This window comes from Opisthocomus hoazin, chromosome 3, assembly GCF_030867145.1.
Source record: "Opisthocomus hoazin isolate bOpiHoa1 chromosome 3, bOpiHoa1.hap1, whole genome shotgun sequence".
Lineage (NCBI taxonomy): Eukaryota > Metazoa > Chordata > Aves > Opisthocomiformes > Opisthocomidae > Opisthocomus > Opisthocomus hoazin.
The window spans coordinates 90051945-90077710 of record NC_134416.1 but is presented as its reverse complement, the minus strand read 5'-3'; the positions used below and the strand labels follow the sequence as shown (position 1 = coordinate 90077710).

General features: G+C 42.2%; 1 protein-coding gene across 5 annotated transcripts in view; it reads right to left on the bottom strand.

The window, feature by feature from the left end:
• Positions 1-9624: 9624 nt before the first annotated feature.
• Positions 9625-25766, bottom strand: part of COL15A1 (collagen type XV alpha 1 chain) — a 165058-nt gene continuing 148916 nt past the window's right edge. For 4 of the 5 annotated variants that reach the window (XM_075417010.1, XM_075417012.1, XM_075417014.1 and 1 more), the window contains 9 exons: positions 25239-25349; positions 23690-23834; positions 17800-17864; positions 15928-16056; positions 15710-15769; positions 14279-14338; positions 13166-13351; positions 11842-11957; positions 9625-11510 (listed from right to left, as the gene is read on the bottom strand). In XM_075417010.1, the coding sequence (XP_075273125.1) occupies positions 11294-11510; positions 11842-11957; positions 13166-13351; positions 14279-14338; positions 15710-15769; positions 15928-16056; positions 17800-17864; positions 23690-23834; positions 25239-25349 (1089 nt within the window). In that variant the 3' untranslated portion in view covers positions 9625-11293. Of the gene's footprint in view, positions 11511-11841; positions 11958-13165; positions 13352-14278; positions 14339-15709; positions 15770-15927; positions 16057-17799; positions 17865-23689; positions 23835-25238; positions 25350-25766 lie in introns of those variants that run through there. The other variant, XM_075417015.1, reaches the window with a different exon arrangement.

Genomic DNA, 25766 nt, shown 5'->3' with positions numbered 1-25766 from the left:
TGAAGGGTGGGTGTCAGGAGGATGGGGCCAAGCTCTTTTCAGTGGTGCCCAGCAACAGGACAAGGGGCAATGGGCACAAACTGAAGCAGAGGAAGTTCCAGCTGAACATGAGGAAGAACTTCTTCCCTCTGAGGGTGACAGAGAACTGAAACAGGTTGCCCAGGGAGGTTGTGGAGTCTCCTTCTCTGGAGATATTCAAGACCCACCTGGACGCGGTCCTGTGCAGCCTGCTGTAGGTGACCCTGCTTTGGCAGGGGGGTTGGACTAGATGACCCACAGAGGTCCCTTCCAACCCCTACCATTCTGGGATTCTGTGATTCTGACAGTGAATGTTAACTGCTGTTAAACTATGTGGAGACCATCACAAGTCACAAAACAGGAAACGCAAGAGGAAGTTGACACTACGAAGTAAGTAATTCTGTTAAGGTCTGAGAGGATGTTTAAATTTCTCCCACTGCAGTCATCACAAGTATTTCCTGTTCCCGAAACCAAGAGGGGTCACTAACCAAAACTGGAATTAAAAGAGATACTATCCAATCAAACCTGACCTCTGTCTTGCATCTGGTTAAATCAAGGTTCTAGATAACTTGCATATCCCAGAACTTCTGTAATAGTAGTGCCAAAAATGCTTTCATCACACCTGCTCAGCCAAACTGCCTATTGTCAGTGGTCTTTAAAGGTGACCATTGCCAAAAAAAATCAGGAGAAATGTGTCACTTCCTAACTTAAAGACAGGATAAAATTAAGGAAAAAATGAGCATCTTAAATGAATCTCAGGAAAATGTCCATCATGGCACGGGATTATTCTGCCAACAAAATATTGGAAATGATGGTAATAAGAACGTATATATTTGATTGAATGAAGAGTAGAAGACGGGAAAGGAAAAGACTTCACTGGTGTCCTGGTTTTGGCTAGGATACAGTTTATTTTCACAGGAAGATGCGAGGGGACACAGCCGGGATGGCTAACCCAAACCAGCCAAAGAAATGGGATATTCGATACCCTGTGATGCCATGGTCACTGTATAGCTGGGGAACCTGGCTGGGGAAGGGTAATCGCTGCTCAGGAGCAGGCTGGGCATTGGACGATGAGAAAATTGCACTGTGTATTCCTTGCTTTGTGTATTCTTTTTTATCAGTATTATTGTTGTTATTTTCCTGTTGCTTTGCTGTTCTGTTAAATTGTCTTTATGTCAAACCACGAGTTTTGCCTTTTTCTTCCAGCTGTCCTTCCCACCCCACTGCAGGGGGGAGGAGTAAGCGAGCGGCCACGTGGCTCTTTGTTGCCAGCTGGGGCTAAACCATGACAACTGGCAAGGAGATCTTTTCAGTTTAACTAACTAGTCATGGGATTAATTTTGTCAAAGTTAATGAAAATGTATTACAGGACAGAAAATTAAGAGCTCAGTATTGATATCCCTGCCTTATTCAGTGCACAAAATCAGCAGAGCCCACTTAGTGATCAGCTCTTCAGGAATTTGTTTCATTCTCACAGCTCAGTATGTAGCCCGTACATTAGAGTGCAGTACCTCAACAACGTAAACAAGTACTACTGTTCTCTGCTTCTCTGGCTATGTGATTCTGCCCTCCCTTCGGCTGACACTTGCCCATATCTTATCCCAGAGGAGCCAAATCAAAGAGCTAAATCAGCAAGGAACAAGTATCTTTTACTTTGCAGGGTTTGTTTTTGCTCTGTTGTGCTCTCTGTGGGTCTCCATGATAACAAGGGTGGGTACAAGGGAGAACACAGGACACAGAGCACAAAGGTGTTTCTATCTGATTGAACTTAGGTAAATTTTAACTCTCATGGAATTGCAAGTTGATCTACTCCATGCTATCCATAACCTGCTCGAAAATGAATCAATTTCTATGGAACTTTTCTTCCACATGTGAATCAGGGACAGAATCCAGTTCCTTTGGGCACTATTCTGTTGCCATAAACATGAGATCATCCTTTCTCTTTGGCCACACCACGCCTTCATCATTGTAGCATTTGTAACATATGAAGCTGAGGTTTTCCGGAGAGCCTTACCCTTGATGAATAATCCGAGTTTGCTCTCTGGACATTGCTTTCCTGTGAGCAAAATGAGGAAGAAAAGGAAACCACCATAAGCCACCCGAGTCTGAAACACGGTGTGTATTCAAACATTGCTATCAAAACATATAAAGGCATAACTGGGTCTGAGCATGTTCCTGTCCTGTTCTGTGCTGTTCTAACTTTGTCCTGTACTTACTTCTCTGTATGCTTCTGAGTTGGCTTGGATGGGAGAGTCACAGCTGTCACTGGGCACTACTGACAATAATGAAAGACACTGCCCAGAAGCAGTGGAATAGGTGGCCACATTCATCCTCTGTATTCTACTTAGGGCTAAAGCAAGTGTAGGCTTCTCTTGCATATGAGCTAGGACTAATTCTGGATGATAAGAAGTTGCTGCTCTACTTTTTGTCTTGACCTGCCTCTGACTAAAATAGGTTTCATCAGTAGTAACTTATCATTTTGGATTTAGGCAGTTCAAGTCTTATCACTGTAGTTTTTTACTGTTCAGTTCTTAAGCTGTCTGCACAATGTACGGAGAGATACGCACTTAAAAATTAACAGAAAGTCTTGTGAGCAGGGCACCAAGGGTTGCCTAAACTTCTTCACTCTCTCCTCATAGTGAAGTTTCTATGAAGAATCAGAGCTTTTCTGCAAAAATATGTCTGGGAACTGTTACCTTTTAACCCATTATCCTAGTGGGAAATACAGGTTTAATACCCAAGGGATTTGTGCTCACAGACCTTACTTGCAAGACCAAGGATATTTGGAGTGCTACTCTGAGTCCTTCCTACTGGAGCTATTTCAATGTCTGTGGATTCTCATTCATGAGGTACAGGAAGATATTCTTGCTCTCGAATTGCCCACAGTGTCAAAGGAAGCATAGCTGCCTCTGGATATTTACCAGTGGCTGAGGGTAAATTAGAGGATCATGAATTTGGACATGGATACATAAATCCTTTTCATCACTGTGTTTGACCTCTATTAGATTTAACTAGGCTGCTCTTCACAAACATCTCCTCTGAGTTCACTGTCCCTGTTATAGCTCCAGCCTGTAGACGAGTGTATTGAGTTTGATGGAAAGATTTTGGTAGCAGGGAAGCTACAAGGGTGGCTTCTGTGAGAATACGCCAGAAGCTTCCCCTGTGTCCAACAGAGCCAATGCCAGCCGGCTCTAAAAAAAACCCACCTCACCCGAGGCTGAGCCCATCAGTGACGGTGGCAGTGCCTCTGCGATAACATATTTAAGAATGGTGGAAAAAACCTGTGCAAAAGCAGTCAACAGAGAGGAGTGGCAATATGTGAGAGAAAACACCCTGCAGACACCAAGGTCAGTGAAGAAGGAGGAGGAGGTGGTGCTCCAGGCACCGTAGCAGAGATTTCCCTGCAGCCCATGATGAAGACCATGGTGAGGCAGGTAGTAGCCCTGCAGCCCATGCGGGTCCACGGTGGAGCAGATCTCCACTTGCAGCCTGTGGAGGACCCCATGCCAGAGCAGGTGGATGTGCCCAAAGGAGGCTGTGAGCCTGTGGGGAGCCCACGCTGGAGCAGGCTCCTGGCAGGTCCTGTGGACCTGTGGAGAGAAGAGCCCATGCTGGAGCAGGTTTGCTGGCAGGGCTTGTGACCCCATGGGGGAACCATGCTGGAGCAGCCTGTTCCTGAGGACTGCACCCTGTGGAAGGGACCCACACTCGGGCAATTTGTAAACAATGGCAGCCTGTGGGAAGGATGCACATTGGAGAAGTTCATGGAGGACGGTCCCCCTGGAGCTGGGGCAGAGTGTGAGGAGTCCTCCCCCTGAGGAGGAAGAAGCAGCAGAGACAACGTGTGATGAACCAACCGCAACTCCCATTGCCAGTCCCCCTGCGCCGCTCGGGGGGAGGAGGGAGAGAAACGGGAGTGAAGTTGAGTCTGGGAAGAAGGGAGGGGTGGGGGAAAGGTGTTTTAATATTTAGTTTTTATTTTCTCACTATCCTACTCTGATTTGTTTGGTAATAAATTAAATTCATTTTCACCAAGTCAAGTCTGGTTTTGCCTGTGACGGTAACTGGTGAATGATCTCTCCTTGTCCTTCCCTCTACCCTCAAGCCTTTCGGTGTATTTTCTCTCCCCTGTCCAGCTGACAAGGGGCAATGATAGAGTGGCTTTAGTGGGTACCTGGTGTCCAGCCAGGGTCAACTCACCACAACTAGCTTGCTTGCTGTCTTCAGAGTTGCTTTCATAGATCCTAAACAGAGCTGATAATTTGGTATTTTCTTCTAACCTCTTGTTCATAAGAGTACACCACAACTTCAGTGCTTTATTATTCCTCCTCCCCAATCCTTTTGACTCGTCTTACCCATCTCCTTTCCCACCTTATGTCCTACTGAGTGTATCAATGAAAAATGATGCAGCTGTAAGTGACTATTTTGATCCCTCCTCTAGGCTATTCATCAGTATTCCTGACCTTTTCTCCTGGTGATGAACAATTGGGTTTTTGTAAGAAACATACTGTGATTCAGTGATTTTGATAGAATGAGTACCTTATTATTTGTCATTATGTGGCAGTCATTTGAGAACAGGACTTCGGTAGTGTGTGCCTAAGGCTTGCAGTGTCCTCTGGTATATCATCAACAGCTAGACTGGGAGGGTTGACTCTGCTTAGGGTTATGGCTACAGGTTAGGGTTTAGGGTTAAGCTTAAGGTTAGAGGTTAAGTGTTAGGGCTTAGCGTTAGGTTTAAGGTCTTCTAGTAAGCTTGACAAAAAGCCATAAAATTGTACTGAAGTGTGTCCCATGAGTATCAGACATGCATGTCCTGCAGTCCCTCTGGAGGCTTTCAGTTGGGTGAGGCCTCTAGCTGGCCCTGAGACCAGGCGCACTGGTTAAGCACCTCTCAGTGTAGCGAAACCTTTCTGTTCCAAAATAGGGTGGCTCCTTCAAACTATCCACAGCAGCAGTTGTTGGCACATGCTGTCTCCCCAAAACATACCCCAAGGCAGTGGCTAGAAAGGTTACAAGTGGCACTGACAAGAACTGTGCCAGGGAACAGTTCAGCAATCAGTCATGCTCTTTATGCTAACCCTTGATAATTCTCTAGTATAGATGTAGCCTCAGAGATGTAACTAGTCTCAACTGAGACCTTGGAGCCTGTGAAGTTTAAATAGGTAACTCTACAGCAAAAGCAAAATTAACTGTTTTTCAGAGGTTAACACCAGCCCATCCTCTAACTGAGCGAGGAGATAACATTTTTCCAGTAGCAAACCACTACTGTGGCTAGGATCTCGGTATGTCTGGAACCAAAGCAGGCTCAACAGGACCATGAGGTGGTATTGGTACTGACCGGTGGAGAAACACAGCTAGTAGGCAGTCCCCTTCTGCTATTCAGATGAACATACTTGAAGTGCAGCATACAAAACATACCTTTACTGCAGATTCACTGTCATCATCACCCTGGCTTGAATTTGAATTTGCAGGTGATCTTACCTACTTACAAGGTCAGACAGGGCTGTCACCCCCTTTCCTGCTGAAGCATCACTAGTACCCCTGAGACCAAGCTGAGGAGAGCAGGTTATAATGTCACCCCCAATCAACACCAGGGTGTGGTGCTGAATTGACTTCACACTTAGAAATTCCCACAGCCTGTCCCATCTGTAATTCTGTGCACTGAGCTTGAAAGAGCTACAGCATAGTACTCTGCAGGAGCATGCAGGCAGACAAGCTGCTTTGTAAGGGAAGAAGGAGCTGTAGTTTCTTTTTGGCTCCAAAGCAACCTCTCTGGACTCCCTGCCATCCTATCACCATACCCAGTGGTCCCAGCAAAGCACACACAAATGGAAGTTCGCCTTCAGTGCTTATCCGGGTGCTGCGGAAAACAGAGTGCAGAAGATCCACGTAAAAGTTTGAACTCCTATGTGCAGCGTGCTGCACCAGAGCAGCTGGCAGCTCCAAATGGTGTCCACCTTTTCTGTGGAGGAGTAATGCAAGCTTCAAATAAAAGACAAGTGGTTGGGGAAGGAAAAGTGAAAGGAGGAGGTCAATCACGAGGTGGAGGAAGGGACAAACGAAAAAAGTCCCATTCCCTTTCTCTCTCCTGCCCATACAAGACGAACACGTGTTCTGACTTCTAGTTCTCTCTCCCCCCAGGCTAAGCCATCCACCTGGGTGCACCTCCAGGTTAGGTTGCGTACACATGGCCATTATTGAGAACAGGGTTTTTTGGATTATGGATACAGTGAAAGAGAATCTGGTAAGCAAAACGCTAAGATCAACTGGTAACAGTGGAAGCTGCACCGAGGTGCAAAATAGACCTTTTAAGATGCAACAAGTAGCAGCCCTCTGACAGGTTAAAAAAGGGAGGCTAGGCTCAGGTTAAAGCAGCGAAATACTTTAGGTACTTTGCTTAAGAAGGTGGTCATCTAGGAATATTTCTATCTCTGGCTCAGTTATTGTTGAAGCATTAAGGAGAGACATCAGGGAGGAACTGTTTGAGCATAGGCTCTAACTACATACCAGACCAACAGATAACAGCCAAACCCTGATCAGAGGTTTTTTAAGATGCATGCATACCATTAACTCCAATACTTCAGCACCAAACTGAAATTGCAATTCTGGCATCTAATTCCTTTAAAATCTGGAAGACAGGTTCTCTTCTCCAGGCAGAGGACTGGAGTGAAAACAAGAACTGCAAGTGTTACTTCAGCAGAACACCTAAACCTCAATGCAAAAGAAGACTGTGAAGTCTTTGAAGGAGGACGTACTGCAACTCATTCTTTCTTCTTTCACCTGAACGCACAGCTCAGAAGCAAGGCTGGGCAGTCTTTGACTACATGAAGATGAGTTTTGTTGTCAGCCCTTTGAGGTGTACATGCTGCACTGCAGAAACTCACAGGTTTGGCTTGCTTGCAATAGCAATGAGAGGAGAGACACCCATCCCACTGGAGTTCAGATGGACAGAGCAGTACACGACTGATCAACGATAACATCATCTTTTGTGCCTGCCCAGAGTAAAGATCGCTGAACTGTAAAGGGGAAAAAACCTGCTGATCACCTACCACTAACACAATCAATGGGCCAGAGCAGGATTGCGGGGTGTCTGCAATCTACTGCTTGTGTTCACAATTTAGTACAGATATGACCTTGTGGGAGAATCTTTGCTACCATGAAAAAACAGAACTGTAGGAAAGCGAGTTGAGGGGAAGCCACATTTTTGTTGGGCTGAGATTTGTAAACTGATTGTCAGAAATTCCTTCATCCTAATATAACATTTACCTGCATGTGTGAGATCAAAGAAGCTGATAAGGCGGTTAAAGACTAACTCAGCCATGGGGTATGAGGTGGCAGGGATGGAAAAAGTTCTTTGGAGATGAGTGCCTGTATTTACATGTGCATACACGCACATTCCTGCCTGTTCTCCCAGTGTGACTTGCCCCATTTTCCTGATCAGATTAAAGATTATAGTCTCCCACGCCAAATTTTAAACAATTTGGAAGGATGTGCTACAAAATCAGAAGAAAAAAAGATTCACAACCCTTGCTATTTCAAGTCAAAAGATAATTTTAAAATTAATTGCATGATACCAGAAGTTACTTTGGATGTGGTCAGTCAGTTCAGACAGAGGTATTATTGACTGTGCTGAATTGCTTTCAAATTACTAAAGAGTTAACATTTCTGTAAGTACACATTTACTCTGCGAGCAGTAGTTGTATTCTGGCTGCATAAAGTGGTGATGATAACAGATGTGGGGCTTTTTTTATTTGGGGGGGGATCTACTGCAGTATTAGCATTTTTTAAAAAGCATAGTCCTTGAGGAGGTAAAACATACAATGAAAAAATGTTTTCATTTGTTACTGAGGAGTCTTCCTTTTGATTATTAAAAAGCAAGTAAATTAGAACAAAAATGTCTTGACTTTAAGCACGTCTTTCAAAAATCACACAGTTGATGCCTCCTGTTACTTTCTTTGGACTGAAGATAGTTGTCAAATTTGATACAAACCAGTAAAACACTGCAGTAAAAAGTGATGTTTCCACTGAAAATGTGTCTAATAACGTTCAGTCTGGAGTGGTATATTCAAAATCAATTTTCAATTCACGTGCCAATTAACCCTCACAACAACAAATTAATTTCACTTAGCAAGAATCTATAGTGAGCATTCAACTATGCATTCCTGTATTTTGCACCATCCCCAGCATATCCAGGATAAATACGTGAATAGTCACAATTCAATATTATTTTTTCAAATAGTTATTAACTTTTCCTAGACTTTACTGTTTTTTTTCTGGTTGTTTTTAAAATTTTTATCTTATTTTTTTTTGTTAAGGTTAAGCACCAGCTTAATTAAAATTTAATTGTAATTATTTTTAATGGAGAAATGACTCTTTTGCAGAAGTGCATATCCCACTGTGGATTCTTCCTGATGTAAAGGAAGCTTCTGTTGTTATAGCTTGCAACCAAAATTCCTACAAAGAAAAATCTATCAGCTCAATTTCTAGAAATACTCGTTCCAATAGCTGAAATGGATCTGCTGTATTTTATTCATCAACCAGCCCTGGAATTCTGGTGGTTTATAAGATTTTCATCTCCTCTGTATTTACAGTGTATTCACTTCTTCCTTCTAAAGTGCATCAGTGCTCTGATTTCATCCATTCAGACTGCTGCACTGGTTCTAGCGCAGTCACTCTTTTCAGCCTTGCTCTGGTGCTCATTCTGGTGATTCATTTGCTTTTATACACAGCTCCTGACCTGAATTAGCAAATGTTCTTCCTCAAGTGCACCTGACCTTTGTGCTGGAATTATGCTGAAAAAAATATTCTGCTTTGACAGGGAAAGCTAGTTTATTTTTAAGTACTGGGCTATTTTTTTCTCCATCATATCTTCAATGAATATTGTGTTTCTCTTCAGTTATGCTAGGAAGTATAAAGAGCCTCACTGGCTCCAGTTAAAATGACAAGAAGTGTTTTTTCCACAGGAAACATCATCTTTCTAATGGATCTCTCACGCCATTCTCTGGTATGACAGCTCCCTTGCTGATGCGTGAGCACAGCATGCGAACCCAGCACCACACCAGTCCAGATGATGCATGGTTCATGCTCTGTATTAAATTGAAGGTTGTGCAACAAATTCCTGCAGCCTGCAGATTCATGTTAGAGGTGGGAAGCAACCGTTGAGAGTTCTTTAACATCTCATCGTTGGTGCCTAACCATTCCAGTTCCCTGCTAAGCTCCGGCAGCTACTCAGGATACAGAGGAGGGTTAGCCCTGTGAAAGGATCGGCACAAACAGAATTCCGGATGCATTTTTGCTGGGCCTGACTTTAATGCTACTTCAGTACCTCCTAAAACCTCCATGTTTCTTTTAGTCTCCTCCCCTCCCCTTCACACAGCTCTTCTGTGTGACCCCCTCTCCCCCCTGCCCCCCCGGCTTGTCACTGCGATTCTAGGGAAAGCACCAGCCAGCTCTGACTGCTGGCTCTGGTTCAGGAGTGGAAGAGTGAGAACTGAGGTGACCGCTGGGTGATGTTGGGCTGCAAGCAGGAACTCCACTAGCCAGGACCTGGCTGAGCTGACGGTCTGCCAACGATTAAAGGATTAAAGGCAGGTAGATAGTTCCTGCTGGAAGCATGTAAAAGTACTTTATTTTGCCGCTTGAACCTTCTGTGACTCAGAGCGAAACCCTGCTGTGCATGTACGACTCTTCCAACCGTGTGAACTGAAGGTTTTTGGCATTTCACAAGAGTGCTCAGCATTTTAGGGAAATGGACTATAAATGAGTACAGTGACTTGTTATGCATACATTTTAGATGCAATATAAACTGGGTTTGCCTCATTGCCATGTTGTAATAATGGAGTCAACTTTTCCAAGAAAAAAAGAAGATATGATTCAGCTGACCCTGGGAAATAAGCTTTTATAGTAAACTGGAAAAATAAAGCTGGATTTCACAATATTTTGCTATATAATTATATCAGTTTAGTATAGTTAGCATGATTTGCTTTTGTCTTTTCAAAGTAGCTATCTAGTAATTTAACACTCTATTTGTCAGCAAATGAACATGTGTTTCCAACACCAACTCTAGATTAAATCTTAAAAAATGATAATATGGAGTTTGACCTCCATAGTCAATGCCTGATAAAATAGAAGTAAATATGTTGTTTAAAGTATGCAGTAGACAAATACATAGGCAAACGACTTCAGATACTATGGTGATACTGTTTGCGAAGAATATTAGCATTCATGGATTACTCCTGTCATTGCTGCTGTTATTTTATGTTAACATTTCTTTAATTATGTGAATGCCTGAAGTGTAAATTCACAAAAGGGGAAATCACTTTACATATAACTTAGTGGGATAACAATGTCTAGAACTAATTTTAAAGAAACCATGACAGACGTCTTTCATTCAGCAGTCTGCCACAACAGGAAATTACTTCCTCTAATACGCAGTGAAATAAATAAAGGTCAGATGGTTCATTTGTCTCCATTTACTTTGCTGCATTCTACCAGTAAAACAGGATGTTTTCTATTAACATTGCTCCAGATTTCCTGGTAACAATAGCACCAAAATAAGGACCATATTTTGTCTAGGTGAAATTCAGTCCTCCTGCATAAAGCCCTATGCCTAGAATCTGCAAAAAAAAAAAGCTGAAATAAGCTGTGGAAGCTGCTAAATTTACGTGCAAGCATCAGGCTGTGGTCCATACAAGCTTACAGGAGTTAGGTACTCAGTTTCCACTGAAACTCAAAGGAGGTGAGCACATTTGTTCTTACTGCTTTTTTGAAAATCCCAGCCCTGCAGGATGTAACAGCCTCCCATTATTTGCTCAGGGATAGTACGTATATATGAATAGCGCCGTGGGTATTCAAAATCTATGCAAGTGAAAAGAAGAGGATGGACCACACAGCCTCTCAACTGTGAAGAAGCAGCAGCCTTGCTAAGCCATATTGGGTATCAGACAGGCTACTGGATCTTCCTCATATGCCATGCTTGACTTGTGCCCTGAAGTGATCTTCAGCTCAGCCAGAAAGACGAGGGGCTATGAGTTAATTGTTGACAAACTTTGAACCATGAGGGGTTCAAACGGAAGGAAGGGCTTGAAGTCAGCTGCATGTACACTGGATGTTCCACCTAACTGGAATGTGGTTTGTGTTGAGGTATGTTTTCTTTGGCTATTTTTTCCTGAAATGTGCAATTACAAAAAATAAAATATTTACATCATTACAAACGAAATTTCAGTGTCAGCATTTTCTGTCATAAAATGGAAAATTCCTATGTGCAGCAGGTGAATTATTGCCCTTGGGGATCAGATACAAAGCTGTTTTCAATACAGAGAACAATAAACTGATTACTACAGCTATATACTTTCTGATCAAGAAGTTTCCCAGTTTTCAGTGGTGATGCTTGTCCCATAGCTCCCACATCCGCCGTATGCCAGGCTTCACAGTAGTTGCTAACCAGCCGGATCCCATTTGCAGTTGAACCATGCCATATTACTTTTTGAGGCCTGAAAGGTAATGTTAAGAAGTTATTTCCTGAAAAAGTATCTTTTTTTGCTTTATTCCACTGCACACTTATATGTGTGGTGACCTGTATTTCTGTTTTCCTTCTGCTTGAAGCAAACAGTGGGTAAGGAAAGATGAAGACAGAAAGGAGAAGAAGAAAAGGAGAACACAATCTTATATCCCATTCATAGGCTATAAGAAACAGAAAACAAAGATGGTAGAAGGAAGGGGAGAAATTTTTATCACATTTCTAGTAGCCCAAGATATTGCTACTTGTAATATCTGATAAAAATAAATGTCATGTAAAACTTATAAAGGGTTATGTAAACTCACCAAGACGGATCGGTCATCACATTCCTCCCATCAAAGGAGTATATTGGAACATGAATGTTGAAATGTCCACCGTTTCCATTAAATAGAGATTCCCAGTTATTGAAGAGTGTTTCTCCCTGGTAAAATTTCAAAGCCACTTTTACAAAGAAAACAAATCCCAAATCCACGTCATACCTGACTTTTATAGACCTCTCTATACATCTAAAATCTTCTCTGCCTTTAAGAACACTTACGATTCCTGCTTTGACATCAGCTTCTGCATGATGCTCCTGAACAAACTGTCTCATCTACCATCTCTATGCTAATAGCTCTCCGATGCATGCCTTCGCCTCACAGTCGCATCTCTGTTCTGTTGTCACTCCAAATGTTCAGCTTGATCATCTCCACTGTTCTTTTCCTCCTAACTGTCTATGGGGTTGTTTGAAAAATTGCTTACGACTACTGTAGCTATAGAGAAAATATAGAGATAATTTGTATTGGAACTTCTGTTGAGCTCACAGTTTTGCGAAAAGTGTTGCAAATGTTCAAGTCAAAAGCTTTGCATCAGGCTAGCTCTCAAACTGCTTTTGAGATTTCCCAGTCAGACCTGAAGCAATATTTTCATTACAAATCTGTCTCCAAGGCTCTGTGTTTGGATGCACGTCAGAATAGCATCCATTCTGCACGTTCCAAGCACCATGTGTTATTCCTGTAGGTTTCTTCAGCCATTTGTTCTGGAAGCCAGCCAGTGCTACAGAGACATGGTTTGTTTTCCTCAGTTTTAGAGGGTGTCTGCTTATGAGAGACCACAAAATGACTCCTGCTCCAGACTCCTCTCAGTTTCACTGGGGCAAATCCAGCATCACTCCTAAGCATTGAATTTGCCTTTGTCTTTAGAGATGAGGAAAACAGGTATTTTAGCCTACTATACTCTGTAGCCTACCATAGTAGCCTACTGTACTCTACCTGATAAGGTAGAACACTATAGCTGTCCTTGAGAAATGAAAACATTCCCCGTGGATATAAAAAATATCCAGAAAGCTGAACATCATACTGTTGCTTAGTCAACAGCCTCCTCGAAGTAGGCTGTTCTCATAGCTCTGTTTCTACCCTTAGCCTTAGGATACTGAAAAACGCAACCCCTGGAAATGGAAATGTGAGGCAGTCTGTAACTTTCTACTTTATCTCTACTTTTGTTTCTTGAACCTGACTCTGCAATATGAAGCAAAGCTACTTCTTTAGCAAACGCAGTTTGGGTTGAAACTTTCTGCTTTTGCCATTTTCCAGGATTTTGGGGCATCTACAGCCTATCCTAATATAGCAAGTACTAAGCACTCATTTTTACCTTAAGATTGACTACCGGTAAATGGTATCGGTCTGTTTTTCTGACAATTGTGGCCAGATCTTGCAAATGTGAGGAGAGAAAGGCTCTATACGTAGATGTCAAACCTGCTAGTTGGGCCTGTTGAAAACACTGAAAATCTGCTCGCATGTCACCAGAAAATGGCAAGTTTAAAGCCACCAGATGCAGCTGGAGAGAAAAAGAAGAAAAAACCCCACAATCTTTTTAAAAGCTTATAATGCCAGGAAGACATATATTGGAAACAAACTAGACCCCCTCTCCTCCTGTCAGCACAAGAACTAGCACCTTCCATACCAGGCTTGTTATTTGCTGCCATAAAATTACATTTCTTAAAGCTATGAGACCCATAGCAGAAACAACTATTTATATTTGGAGTTAAGGAAACCATGAAGATTATATACTCATAGAAAATAAAGTTCTTTTGAAAGCAGCTAATATTTTTAAGCAGAAGTCTTGGAGTTCTCATGCAAACAAAATCTCAACTCCTAGAATCATGGAAATAAGTAGTAAGAAATAACCACACACCATTTATAAACTCACTGTTATCAAATACAAGAAGTGGCATGCTTAAGTCCAACAGTACAGACACAAGAGCATGTTTGGGTTTTTTGTTTTTACTTTTTTTTTTGTTTTGTTTTAGATATAACTCAGTTGCCTTGCTTTCTTTGTCTAAATATTTTACAGTGTTGTAAACGAAGGCTTAGATTCTAAACTGTCTATCTAAAACAAGCAGTGCCACGAAGATAGAAAATATTCTAATGAATATTTTAATTATTTAATTGTAACGCTGTTAACTTAAAAATTACTGTGTGTTGTAGGTACACCCACTAAGTGAAGAGGTATTTATAATGCAGAATCAGGATTTTTTTTCTTTTTTTTGAGATGGGAAGGGGGCTAGGATAATGAAAATAGATCTGGGGGAAACAATTTAAAATTGTCTCTGAGATACCTAAACCAGTTAAAGAAGTGCATTTGTAAATTTCTGAAGTAAAACCTGTGAATTTGAAGAGGAAATGTCACAAATCTCCCTCAAGATGCAAATTGCCATGTTTCAAACCACAGCTAATGCAGCTGCAATACAGCTCTCATACTCACTGCTGGTTTTCCATTGTTCATATTGGATATTGGACTCCTTGCTGGAAGAGATTGAAATCCCTGTTGTTTAAACACATGCAAACAGATGCGTTAAACATGTTACTCAGATCAGAATTTTAGACAGTAATTCTCTAAATAAAGCAAACATTGAACACTGGAGAACCTGAAACTGTATGGCCTCTGAAACATCAACCCAAACCATGTAGCCAGGATACCTTATCTACATATCACCAACTTGGTGTGTCACATCAATGTGTGTTTGAAAGCTGTCCTGGCCAGAGCTGCTTTGCTAAACCCGAGTGTGCCCATTCCACCGTGCTCTGCCAGAGCTGGTGTCAATGACAGGTTGCATCTAAAGTCCCGCATGGAAGCAGCCTGCTTTTGGCAGGGGCAGAAGACCAGTTCAGGAAAATTAGAACTGAAAGGGTAAGAAGGATGTGGAACTGAAAATGTAGTGGGTGGGAACATTTCTCAAGGCCTCAGTAATTCCCTCTCCTAAGCAACTGGCACGTAGAGACCAGAATGTCGATGCTCTTCAGAGCTGTTTCAGGAACAGCAAAGTTTTCTTCTCTACTTATGTTAAGTATGAGTAAAAAGTCACTGACTGTACCAGTTGTGAAACTCATGTGGTGTCAGCTGGAGGCTGCAGACCATTTCTTGTAACATGAGGTCTAGACATTTTCCCAGTGTGCTAAGTGCACTTCTCTCTGACCTACTCTAACTTTTTTTTTATTTCTTTCTGGCCATCTCCCTTCTCGCTGCTCTTTCCTAGCACTCTCTTGGCCTTCCACTATCTCAGCAGTCAGGTCAATTAACCTGTCATCAACAAGACACTACTCTCTCCCCTTCGTCACTTCTTGGCTTTCAGCCTCCTGCAATTTTTTGGGACACACAGCATGTTCACATGCAGGTTGGTACAATAACTTGCAGAACGGGCTCAGGTACCAACTAACAACTGAGGCTTTAGAATAGACCCTCAGCACACTGTGGAATAAGCTACATGCAGATGATGATGTACCCTGAATACAGGACTATAATCTTTCAAAGAAAACCTGCTTTTCAGCAACATTTTTCTGAGTTTCCTTGAAAGGGACCAGGGCTTGATATGACTGCCTTCACTGTTATGAAACAGAATACTGGTGGTGCTTGTTTTTTTTTTTTTTTTTCTGTAGGCTACCTGCTTTGTTCTGCTTTCTGTAGATTCTGCTGTGTCTCTCTAGTGTTTGGAGTCTCAGAAGATAATGGAAACAGGTGACTGGCCAGTGTGAACCAATTTGCAAGCTTATGTAGTGGCAGGATGCTTATTTTGAACTGATGAGTCTCAGTGGAAAATCATATTGTACAGGCATCTGCCTGCAATATCTGCCAAGTGTATCACCTGGTTTTGCAGATTTAGACTCAGTTTTTCACAGTCCAATATTGTGTACTTACATGGCTTGATATGGCTGGAGGAGGAAGGCTGTCAACAGGGATAGGGATTAGCTCACCAAGCTGAAAGAAACCAAAAGGAAAAGCAAGCAAATCTGATCACCAGGAGCTTCTGAACAAAAAAAGGAATCTTTGCACCTGTATTTCTCCACCCATGTGAAAAATTCCTGCACTATTATGAGTAAAGGAGTTCAAAGGATTAGGACTTCGTGCAATAGTACCTGCAATTTTCTCCATCCATTTCGAACACGGATAAAAACCTCACTGGTTTCACTCAGATAGATTAGCGTACCTTCTGCTACCAAATGAACTCTTTCCAACATACCCTCAATGTTTTGAAATGTCGTAACCTGTCAAGTAAGAAAATGAAACACGCTTCATCAGACACACAAAACATGTTGCAAGTTCAATTACTAAATTGAAGTCTCATCTGAACACATGAATGTCAAGGCTTCTTCTGCAGGAAATTCTCATAAAGTCAGTTTTATGTCCTTTCATACAAAAAGCTTCAGTAACATAAATGTCTTGCTACTTTGGCGTACAGCATCATGATTCTGTGGATTGTAGAAGAACCACACCAACAGTTAATTTTGCACAGAATGAAGATCATTGCATCTCTGCAGTTTAGCATGTTAGATCAAAAAGGCAGACTTCAGAAGAGATTTGATAAGACTTATAAATTTCACACACAATTCTAGATACATTAGCTTCTGTCCTATTTTTCTTAGTATTGTTGTGATGTCTTTTCTTTAAGGGTGTTTTCTTCCATCCCATTCATTGTATTTCCAGATGGTGCTAGTTTACACAGCAAGTATTTTTCGATTTCTCTTTTATAGATTATCAGGAGACTTAAACTGATGTCTATCAGATATAGACATTGTACTCACCTATGTCTTTGTCACCTGAAGATAACAACACAGTCCTCTCTAAGATGGGTTGCTTCTAAAATCTGTTTGATAATTGCAGTTAGTGCAAAATCAGGGGCAAGTTTCTTGAGAGTGTCATGTCTTGACACTTGAGTGTCATTTCTTATTTCTTCAGTGTCAGAAGGCATATTAATGCCTTATGAATCACGCAGACCCTACTATAGATTTGAATATTGCTTATTTTTTAATATTGGTTTTGACCTAAATGGGCTTGGATCTCCTATTTAAGACAGTAGCTCCCTGCCTGCAACTACAGCCTTGGGGCACCAGTCCTTGAATGTCTGTTTCTCCCCTGATCTGTGATCATTGCCAGGTCCTGAATTTCTACGAGAAAAGGCGCTTAGCAGAGGTATGACACTGCGGTGGAAAGGCATTAAGAAACTTCCACTCAGATTCTTGTTAATTCATTTGATAAGATGTAGATGATCTGAAAGTCTGCTTGTTTATTAGTGCATTCTCTAATGATTGCCAAAGATATCTAGTGAATTTGAATTGGCTTTTCTGTCATAATATCAGAATGTGGAAAAGGAAAATAATTGTAATGCACCCCCTCTGCTAGCTTGAATATTTTTTTTCAGAAACTATGAATATTTAATTTAGAAATTAACAAGATGGAAATCTTAGCTGTCATTTTTACTGCATGAATATCTGGGATACAATTCTGATTTGATTCATGCAGTAAGAAAAGGAAACTGTTAAATTTATATGTATTCTCTGGCACATTAATTTTTAGATTTGCTAGGGAAGTCTACAGTTTTCTTCTTAGAATCAAATGACCTATATTACTGGGTTTCAATCCAGTAATGTAAAGTGTTTTTTTCATGGAAACTGGGCATTCAGTAGTTATTCTAGTATCTCACTGTGTTAAGTTGCCACACTCTCAGAGACATTGCTGTGAACATGGAATATGCACCTTTCCATTACTTTAGCATGCATTTGTTTGAATATGCTGTTACTAACAAGGCAATGGACAGACTTCTCCTCTTGTCACTTTTCCCAGCTATATGGATTCCCTGCTGAAAAATTATGAGGTTCAGAAAACCACAAAACATGCTGTGAACTAAAACCACAGGACAGAGCTTTCCCTGCTCTCTCAGTACTACCAATGACCATCAAAAGATCTGAAGCAAGGTTTCAATGGCAAACTTCCTTGTCTTGCTGTCTTACCAGATTCCTGGTTGCAGGTGATCCTGGCTCTCCAGGAGGACCTGGTGGCCCAGGCATTGCAGCTGCTAAAATAAAACAAGCATACAATACATATTGAAGGTCATCTTTTTTGAGAGAGAAGGTGAATGACAAAAAGCAAGGACTCAGTGGTGGTGTCTAGGAGTAGTGGGAGCTTTAAATAGCCATAGGCCTTACATAGTCAAGTTCTGAATAGCTGTGTTTAAGCCAACTACAGAAAATACATTCTAAGGATTTTTTTTAATAGCAGTGGCGAAACTTAGTCTTTTCACTGTTATTTGGGACGTTAAGGCAAACAGATTGCAACCTATTGTAGATACTCTGCAAATCAAGAACCAGATCCACTTAAATTGACCAGAATGCTCTTCTGCTAGCTGCTAAGGATGCCCATATGGAAGAGGAAGAACTTCTAGCTCCTGCCCATGTAGGCTTTGAGGGAGTCATTATCTTTTGCTCTAACAGTAAACAAAAATGAACTTTTCCTAAGACAAAAATTTCACAAGTGTTAGCTCAGTTCATGCTTCAAAGCAACAAAGAATTCTCCAGTTGTATGAACTTGAACTTCTAAGACTGCAGTCCACAACTTCTAGTACCTAGGTACCTGTCTCTACTCCAGACCTGAATGTCTTCACCTTGAGCTGCAAGTCCCTGTTTTCTGGAGTAAACACTCCTTTCTTTTAAGGAAGGAAAGAAGGAAAGATATGGAAGACTGAAAGCAAGCATCTTATGCAAATGCATATCATGACAATGCAATTTTGAAGCTGTTTGGAAGAAAGAGCTTCTACACACGGACCCTGCTGAGCATCACGGTGTGTCCCAGCAGCTGAAAGCTGGGCAGATCTTGTGTTAACCATTAGTAGAAACTCCTTCTGTGGAGGAAATGAGAGATGCAAAGTGGGGGCAGCAAAACAGGTCCAGGGGTATCCAGGAGAGTACACCACTGTACTGCTGGGAGGGAATATAAAAGGCTCAGGAAGAAAGCTGAGAGCATAGTGAGAGCTAGTACGACACGGAAGCAAGAGATCTAATAGTTGGTGGACAGCTGTCAAACTACCTGAGCATGGGGAAGTCTAGCATGTCCTAGCATGCTGGTGAATCTGGAGTATGAAACATGCACAAAGAACTGCAAGGTTCAGCTTCTAACCACTCCCCAATTCCTACCTTGCTGGGCACTTGGAAAAAGCGTTCAGCTGCTCTTAGCTATGCAAACAGTTCTGTAATACCAAATATGGACAGAATTGCTCTTCAGAAGTGAAGCGTAATAGGAGGAATGTAGGAATATTCTCTGAAACCACCCTTTGGAGAAATTACGGTGAGCACATCTGGTAGCCCTCCCAACAAAAAACACAGTCCACTCATCCACAGCCTACTGGATTCAGCAACTAAACGGACTGAAGGAGAGTAGCAGAAGATAAGCTAAAGGAGTGTAACTCCTGCTTTCATAAAATTCAGAGGAATCTGGATTACAGTGATCTTCAGTGAAAGTGGAGCTATAGATTCCCCTCCACCCCTGTAAATACATTAAGTGAAGAAAAACTATTGACTATCTTCTCTGTATCTTTCCACTCGAAAGTAGTATGATAGTCTGAATAAAGGATTGCAAAGATAGTTTTTAAAAATATACTTGAACCATTGAAGAGCCAGTTAAGGCTAACCCTGAGAGCACTGCTGCATTCCAGAGCTTGCATTTTACTGATCTGTAACTCTGGAGTTAGGAGGCTGCAGTTATGCACCAACAAAGGGAGTTACAGTATTCAAAAACGTTTGTTTTTGTGAAGCTCAAAGAAGCCTTGAAATCACCTTTTACAAATTGAAGAATCTACGCTCTGCCGCAATTACAAGGATCCTTCAGAGCAGTTCCTTCATGTCAATGCCAGGGGAAAGGGATTCAGTTCTCTGATGTGTTCAGAGCTATTTATCTGCAGATCAGCCATTTCTCTTTCCCCATATTACAGTATGTAAGCCCCACATTACAGTAAGTAAGAGCTTTAACAGAGATAACCGTGCCTTGAAGGTAGGAAATAAATAAACATCTGCATTCAGAACATTTAGTAAAATGGACATCCATCAGCGTGCTGCCTAAAGAAGCTTCTTACAAAGCACAGAGGAAAATGCGTAGGAGGATGATGAAGACTAATGGCAGAAAGGATAAGTGAAAGTATAGGGATGGAGTACTAATAATAATTTGTTATGTCTGACTGAATCTGTTAGCTAATATTCAGAAGTACTTAATATAAATCACACAGGAAAAGACCTGAAGGCCTTTGTGGACTTTATGGATGCCGAGGATCTGTCCTTATGATGATCCATATGATCAGGGGCTAATTCAAGTACAGGCCTATGTTCCAGTGTTGAACATGTTAAGCATTTCTTCTTTCTCAACTGTTCTTCAGAGGGTGAACACTTCTGATAGATGCTCAATTGATAATATTTACCGGATGACAGGCCGGGAAGTCTCCCCTTGTCCCTAGGCAGCTGTATAAACCAGTCTGACCAGGTTCAAGAAATACCTGGAGAAAACAAATTAGAGACAGTTCTGCTCCCCAAATGAGAATACTGGAGGCACAGGTCTTGCAGGGAAACAGGCTGATCATTAGTTCTCAGAAGTGGTGATCTGTATTAGCTAGACTTGCCCAAATTTTAGGCAGGACAGATCTGCATTGTAGCCTCTCTTCTCAGTTAACAATTCCCTTTCTGTTAGTATGCCATCTGCAGCTGAGGTTAAGGAATGCTTTGCTCTGCTTTACCTGGCTGGATTCCCATGCTGGTCACAGTTACTAGAGGGAGGAACCAGATTTGCTCGCTCAGGCAGGCCTGTCGACTAATGTCAGAGGAGCCCAGGACCCCGAGTCTAAGGGCTGGTATTAGCAGTATGAGGCTTGTCACTAGCAGACCTGTGATCCAAGAGGAGTCAAGAGCACGAATGTCTTGAACTGTGACACTTGGTTTATTGCCACATATTCACTTTGATGCAAGTTTGAGAAAATCTACCTGAAGCTTCAGTGCCACTTTGTTTGAGAATTTCCTCACGTGATGTGACCATTTGTGGCACTTTTTACTCCTTATCTAATCCAATGAGTTGAAAATCATTAAAGGTACAGTAACCAACCCTCCCAAAGTTTTGTTTCTATTCAGTGTTTGCCTAACAATTAGTTTTTAAAAGCAGTTCTCCAGCAGTTTCATTCTAGACCTAAACTCTACTGTGGGTATTGCCTTTCTATCATAGAATCACAGAATCATTTAGTTTGGAAAAGACCTTTAAAAGCATCAAGTCCAACCGTAAATCTAACACTACCAAGTCCACCACTAAACCATGCCCCTAGGCGCTATGTCTACATGTCTTTTAAATACCTCCAGGGATAGTGACTCAATCATTTCCCTGGGCAGCCTCCTCCAATGCTTGATGACCCTTTTGGTGAAGAACCTTTTCCTAATATCCAATCTAAACCTTCCCTGGCATAACTTGAGGCCATTTCCTCTCATCCTATCACTTGTTGCTTGGGAAAAAAGACCAACACCCACCTGGCTACAACCTCCTTTCGGGTAGTTGTAGAGAGTGCTAAGGTATTCCCTTAGCCTCCTCTTCTCCAAACTAAAAAATAGCAGTACCCTCAGCTGCTCCTCACAAGAGTTTTTCTCTAGACCCTTCACCAGCTTTGTTGCTCTTCTTTGGACATGCTCCAGCAACTCAATGTCCTTCTTGCAGTGAGCGTCCCACAACTGAACACAGCACTCAAGGTGCAGTCTCACCAGTACTGAGTACAGGGGAAACGATCCCCTCCCTGCTCCTGCTGGCCACACTATTCCTGATACAAGCCAGGATGCCGTTGGCCTTCTTAGACACCTGGGCACACTGCTGGCTCATGTTCAGCCGGCTGTCGACCAGCACCGCAAGGTCCTTTTCCGCCAGGGCAGCTTTCCAGCCACTCTTCCCCAAGCCTGTAGCATTGCATGGGGTTGTTGTGACACCAGTGCAGTACCTGGCACTTAGCCTTTGGCCCTTAGCCTTGTTGAACATCATACAATTGGCTTCGGCCCATAGGTCCAGCCTGTGCAGATCCCTCTGTAGAACCTTTCTACCTTCAAGCAGATCTTGCCCAGCCTGGTGATGTCTGCAAACTTAATGAGAGTGGACTTGATCCTCTCATCCAGATCATTGATAAAAATATTAAATAGAACTGGCCCCAATACTGAGCCCTGGGGAACACCTCTTGTGACTGGCCACCAACTGCATTTAACTGCATTCACCACAAGTAGAGCACCTAGGCCTACACGAACATCTTCCCAAATTTAGCCAACTGCCCAATTTGATAGATTTCGCAAAGCTCTCAAGGTAGCTTGTCTCCGTTACGTAGAATTCCTCCCAGCCACAGCCATAGTGTAACCAAGGTGATGGAATTAGTTAATCATAAAGCACGAACAATGCTGCTATGTCCCTTGTACAGCCCTGCCCATCTGGACATTAGGTCTGGGAACAGAGGGTTTAGTCCCTAGGTAATCATCAATGTTAAACAATAATAGTGAAGGGGGATTTTTAATAGAAATAGCGTTACCAAATGGTTGCAGGTGTATTTGTGGTACCTATCTATTGTGTGAATTAATTGAAGCAAAAAGTCATACATCTCCCCCCAAAGAAGTTAGTTTTAATTAAAACCAGCAGGTGCCTAGAACTGGTCAAGATGACCCGTGCTGCAGGGACAAGAGCCAGAAGAGGACTCAGTTTGCGCAGAAATTGTGATGAAGAGGATATGCCTTCATCTTGGGACCCCCGACGACCACCACTAGGAGGCACTGCGCAAGCGCGGGTGGGAGGAGTGTATGAAAATGCACTGATTTGACTATGAAAGGAAAGGCTTATGTAATCCGATGAATATGTATATTTTGATCTATATAGACTGCACGAAAAGGGTATGGGGTATGCACTTTCGGTGGAATTATCCCCCGTGCATCCGCCGCCGCAATAAAGAATGCCTGCCTTTTAACACTACATTGGTGTTACGAGGTTCATTCCCGGATTTTCGGTGACAATAGTACGGTTTTCCATGCAATAGGTCTCCCATGGCACTAGTCAGTGAAAACTGTTTGCAGAGAAGTTGTCCCTTTTGTTCTCTTGTAGTAGAACAAGTTCTTCCCTTGGAAAGAAGGGGTATGGTTTGTGTTTAATAGTGCCTCTTTCATCAAGCAGCGCATGACCAGAATCATGTTAATGTTTAGCCTAAGCTTAGAGACAGAATATATTGGCCATCTGTTTAATCAAAAACAAATTCTCCTTCTTGAAGGAACAAAGGAAAATTGGCAAAAGAAAGTAGCCTTAAGTTGTCCTTAGGTGACATGCAACCACATATATGGATAAAAGGATTTAGGGTACTCCATCCAGGAAGACCACTGAGGACCACCAGAGATCCCCCCAAAAGTAGGAAGACATACGCAGAAGGGTCTGAAAAGGAGCCAAGAAGAATGACGCCATGTAGTTGCACAACATATGTACATTAGAATGAATATGTATTAGATAGAGAGAATACACATGCATTTAATGTATAAATGTAACGAAGAAGCGGCACTGGGTGTGCTTGATTTGTGGGAAGTCCACTGAGTACCCAGGCCTGAATAAAACAATATCTCTTCTGAGTGTGTGAAGACTTTACCAGGTAAAGAATCCGCTTCTCGGACAATACTCCCAGTTCCAACCCACCCCCTAGGAGAAATGAGGAGAGGGCAGGAGGAGAGAGGGGAGCAACCTGATTTGGGTGTGCGGAGTGGGTGGGCAGGTGGAAGAACAGGTATGTAAAGGAAGTGGCAGTGTACGGGGGCTGTGTGGGAGCATGCCCATGCACTCGCGTATACAGTGAAAAGCAAAATCACACCCTCTCACCTGAGCCATATATTGCAGGGGGTCCTGGTGGGCCTGGTGGGCCAGGTGGGCCAGGAGGTCCAATTTTTCCATAACCTGGTAAGCCAGGTAGGCCAGGTAACCCCGGAGGTCCTCTAGGTCCGACAATGGAATCCCCTTTTTGTCCCTGTCAGCAATAAAAAATATTTCTTTGAATGCACCAGTTTCATTGCTGCAGGGCCTTCACCTCTGGTGGCAACGTTTTCTGAAAGCCTGCCACCACACCACTATTTAGACATGAGTCTGTACATAATTTTCTTCAGGGAGGCAAGGTTATCAATGGAAAATGAAAAATCTCACCATACACTAAACCAAAATCAAGAATTTAAGTTTCAGAAAGCTTTCTGAAAATTCTTGCACCTGTTCCTGAGTAGCTGATATCTGCAAAACTGTCGACAGTACAGTCAAAGTCCTGCACCTCAATGCTGCTTGTGCTGAGACTACTTGCTTTGATGTGCTTAGAAGATGAAAGTTTGTCTGAAGGTACATGGCAGAAAGCTCTAACATAAAGTATGTCTATGCAGGGTGTATGTCTCATGATGAACGTTGTCTTCCCCCTTTTGTAATCATCAGCTCATATCCCTAAGCTCTCCAGCTGACAGTCTTCCAGATGAAAAAAGCTCCAACTCTCTACGTTTCCAGTTTAGCAATGTGTCCTCAGCCTGAACGAGGAGGGCTTGCGCTCCCCCGTGCGCAAACTGGCCTGCATACAAGGAACAGTTTCTGGACCCTGGACTAGGAGGGCTCAGTCTCTGATGGAGCTTGACTGGGCCATCCAACTCCTTGTTGTCAGTGGAACAGTTTTTAAACAGGAAGATGGTTCTCAGCAACATGGAATAGCGCCAGGGGGTTTTCTGAAGGTGGGCTTGCCAGCGTCCTCAGCTGTGACACACCCATTTATGCTCCTTGGCACAGAACATGACAATAGAGTAATGCAATGATACATTTGTTGCCAGATCCCAGGGATAAACTAGTTCCAAATAATTAGTGCATTTGATTCCAAAGCATCTGTGGTGGCAATTACTAGAAGATAGAACAACTAGATGGAGATTAGACAGTGGCTGAATTTTATAAGAATGATCTAGATAGGTACACAATGGGACTGTTCATTCATGTTTTTGGATTACTGGAACAGAAAAGAAGATTAATTATTTAGATAGCAAATAATTTTCAAGTCAGCCTCTGTCTAACTTTATCTAGCCTATTTTGGCCTTGATGGGGCCAAAATATATATTTATATATACTGCCTTGATCTGTAATGCTATCAATAGCATACATCTACATACTGATGTAGTTGTATTAGACAGTCAAACATAACATCACAACAATTTTTCACAGCAAACTAATTCCATGCACAACAGTGAAGTATCTGTGTTTACACCTAATGCAACCCTCTCGTATTCACCTAAAGGTCAGCATATGAGATTTTATATAGCTCTTGGCATCATCTTGTTTGTCTCTTTTTAATGCCTTCTAAATTAAAGAAGTAGGTACCCACAAATATTCCTATTCTACAACTTGTTTGACTTACATCTAATCCTGGTCTTCCAGGCGGTCCAGGAGGTCCTGTCAGGAAAAAACCTCCGTTTGGTTCTCCTTTTTCTCCTTTTACACCAGTGTCTCCATTGTCTCCTTTTTCACCCTTCAAAGATAATAGGTTTTAAAACGTTGAGCTGAAGTGAGATCAGAACTCTGGGCACTGATCTTCTAAAGTTAGGTGAAATCTCTGAGCCTAATAAAAAAAAGCATCTGCTTACAATCTTTTTGACATCAGTCCCTTCTTCAGTGATATGGAATGAAAAGGAATGCTTTCTCTACTGAGGCTGCAAGGCTCTCTCAGGGCAAGGGCTAGAGGAGGTGGGCTTAGGTGTAAGCTTCTTTTGCTCTTTCCTGCTATGCTACCCAACAGAACCTTGTTCTGTGCTGTAGCTAGAGGCAAAGAGAAAGTCAGAGGAAGCATAAAGGCCTGGCTTGCTGCTTTTCTCCATCAAGGAAAAAGCAAAGCAAGATTAACCTGAAACGGACAGATACTGTATATGGCAAAGTGAAGATTACTGTG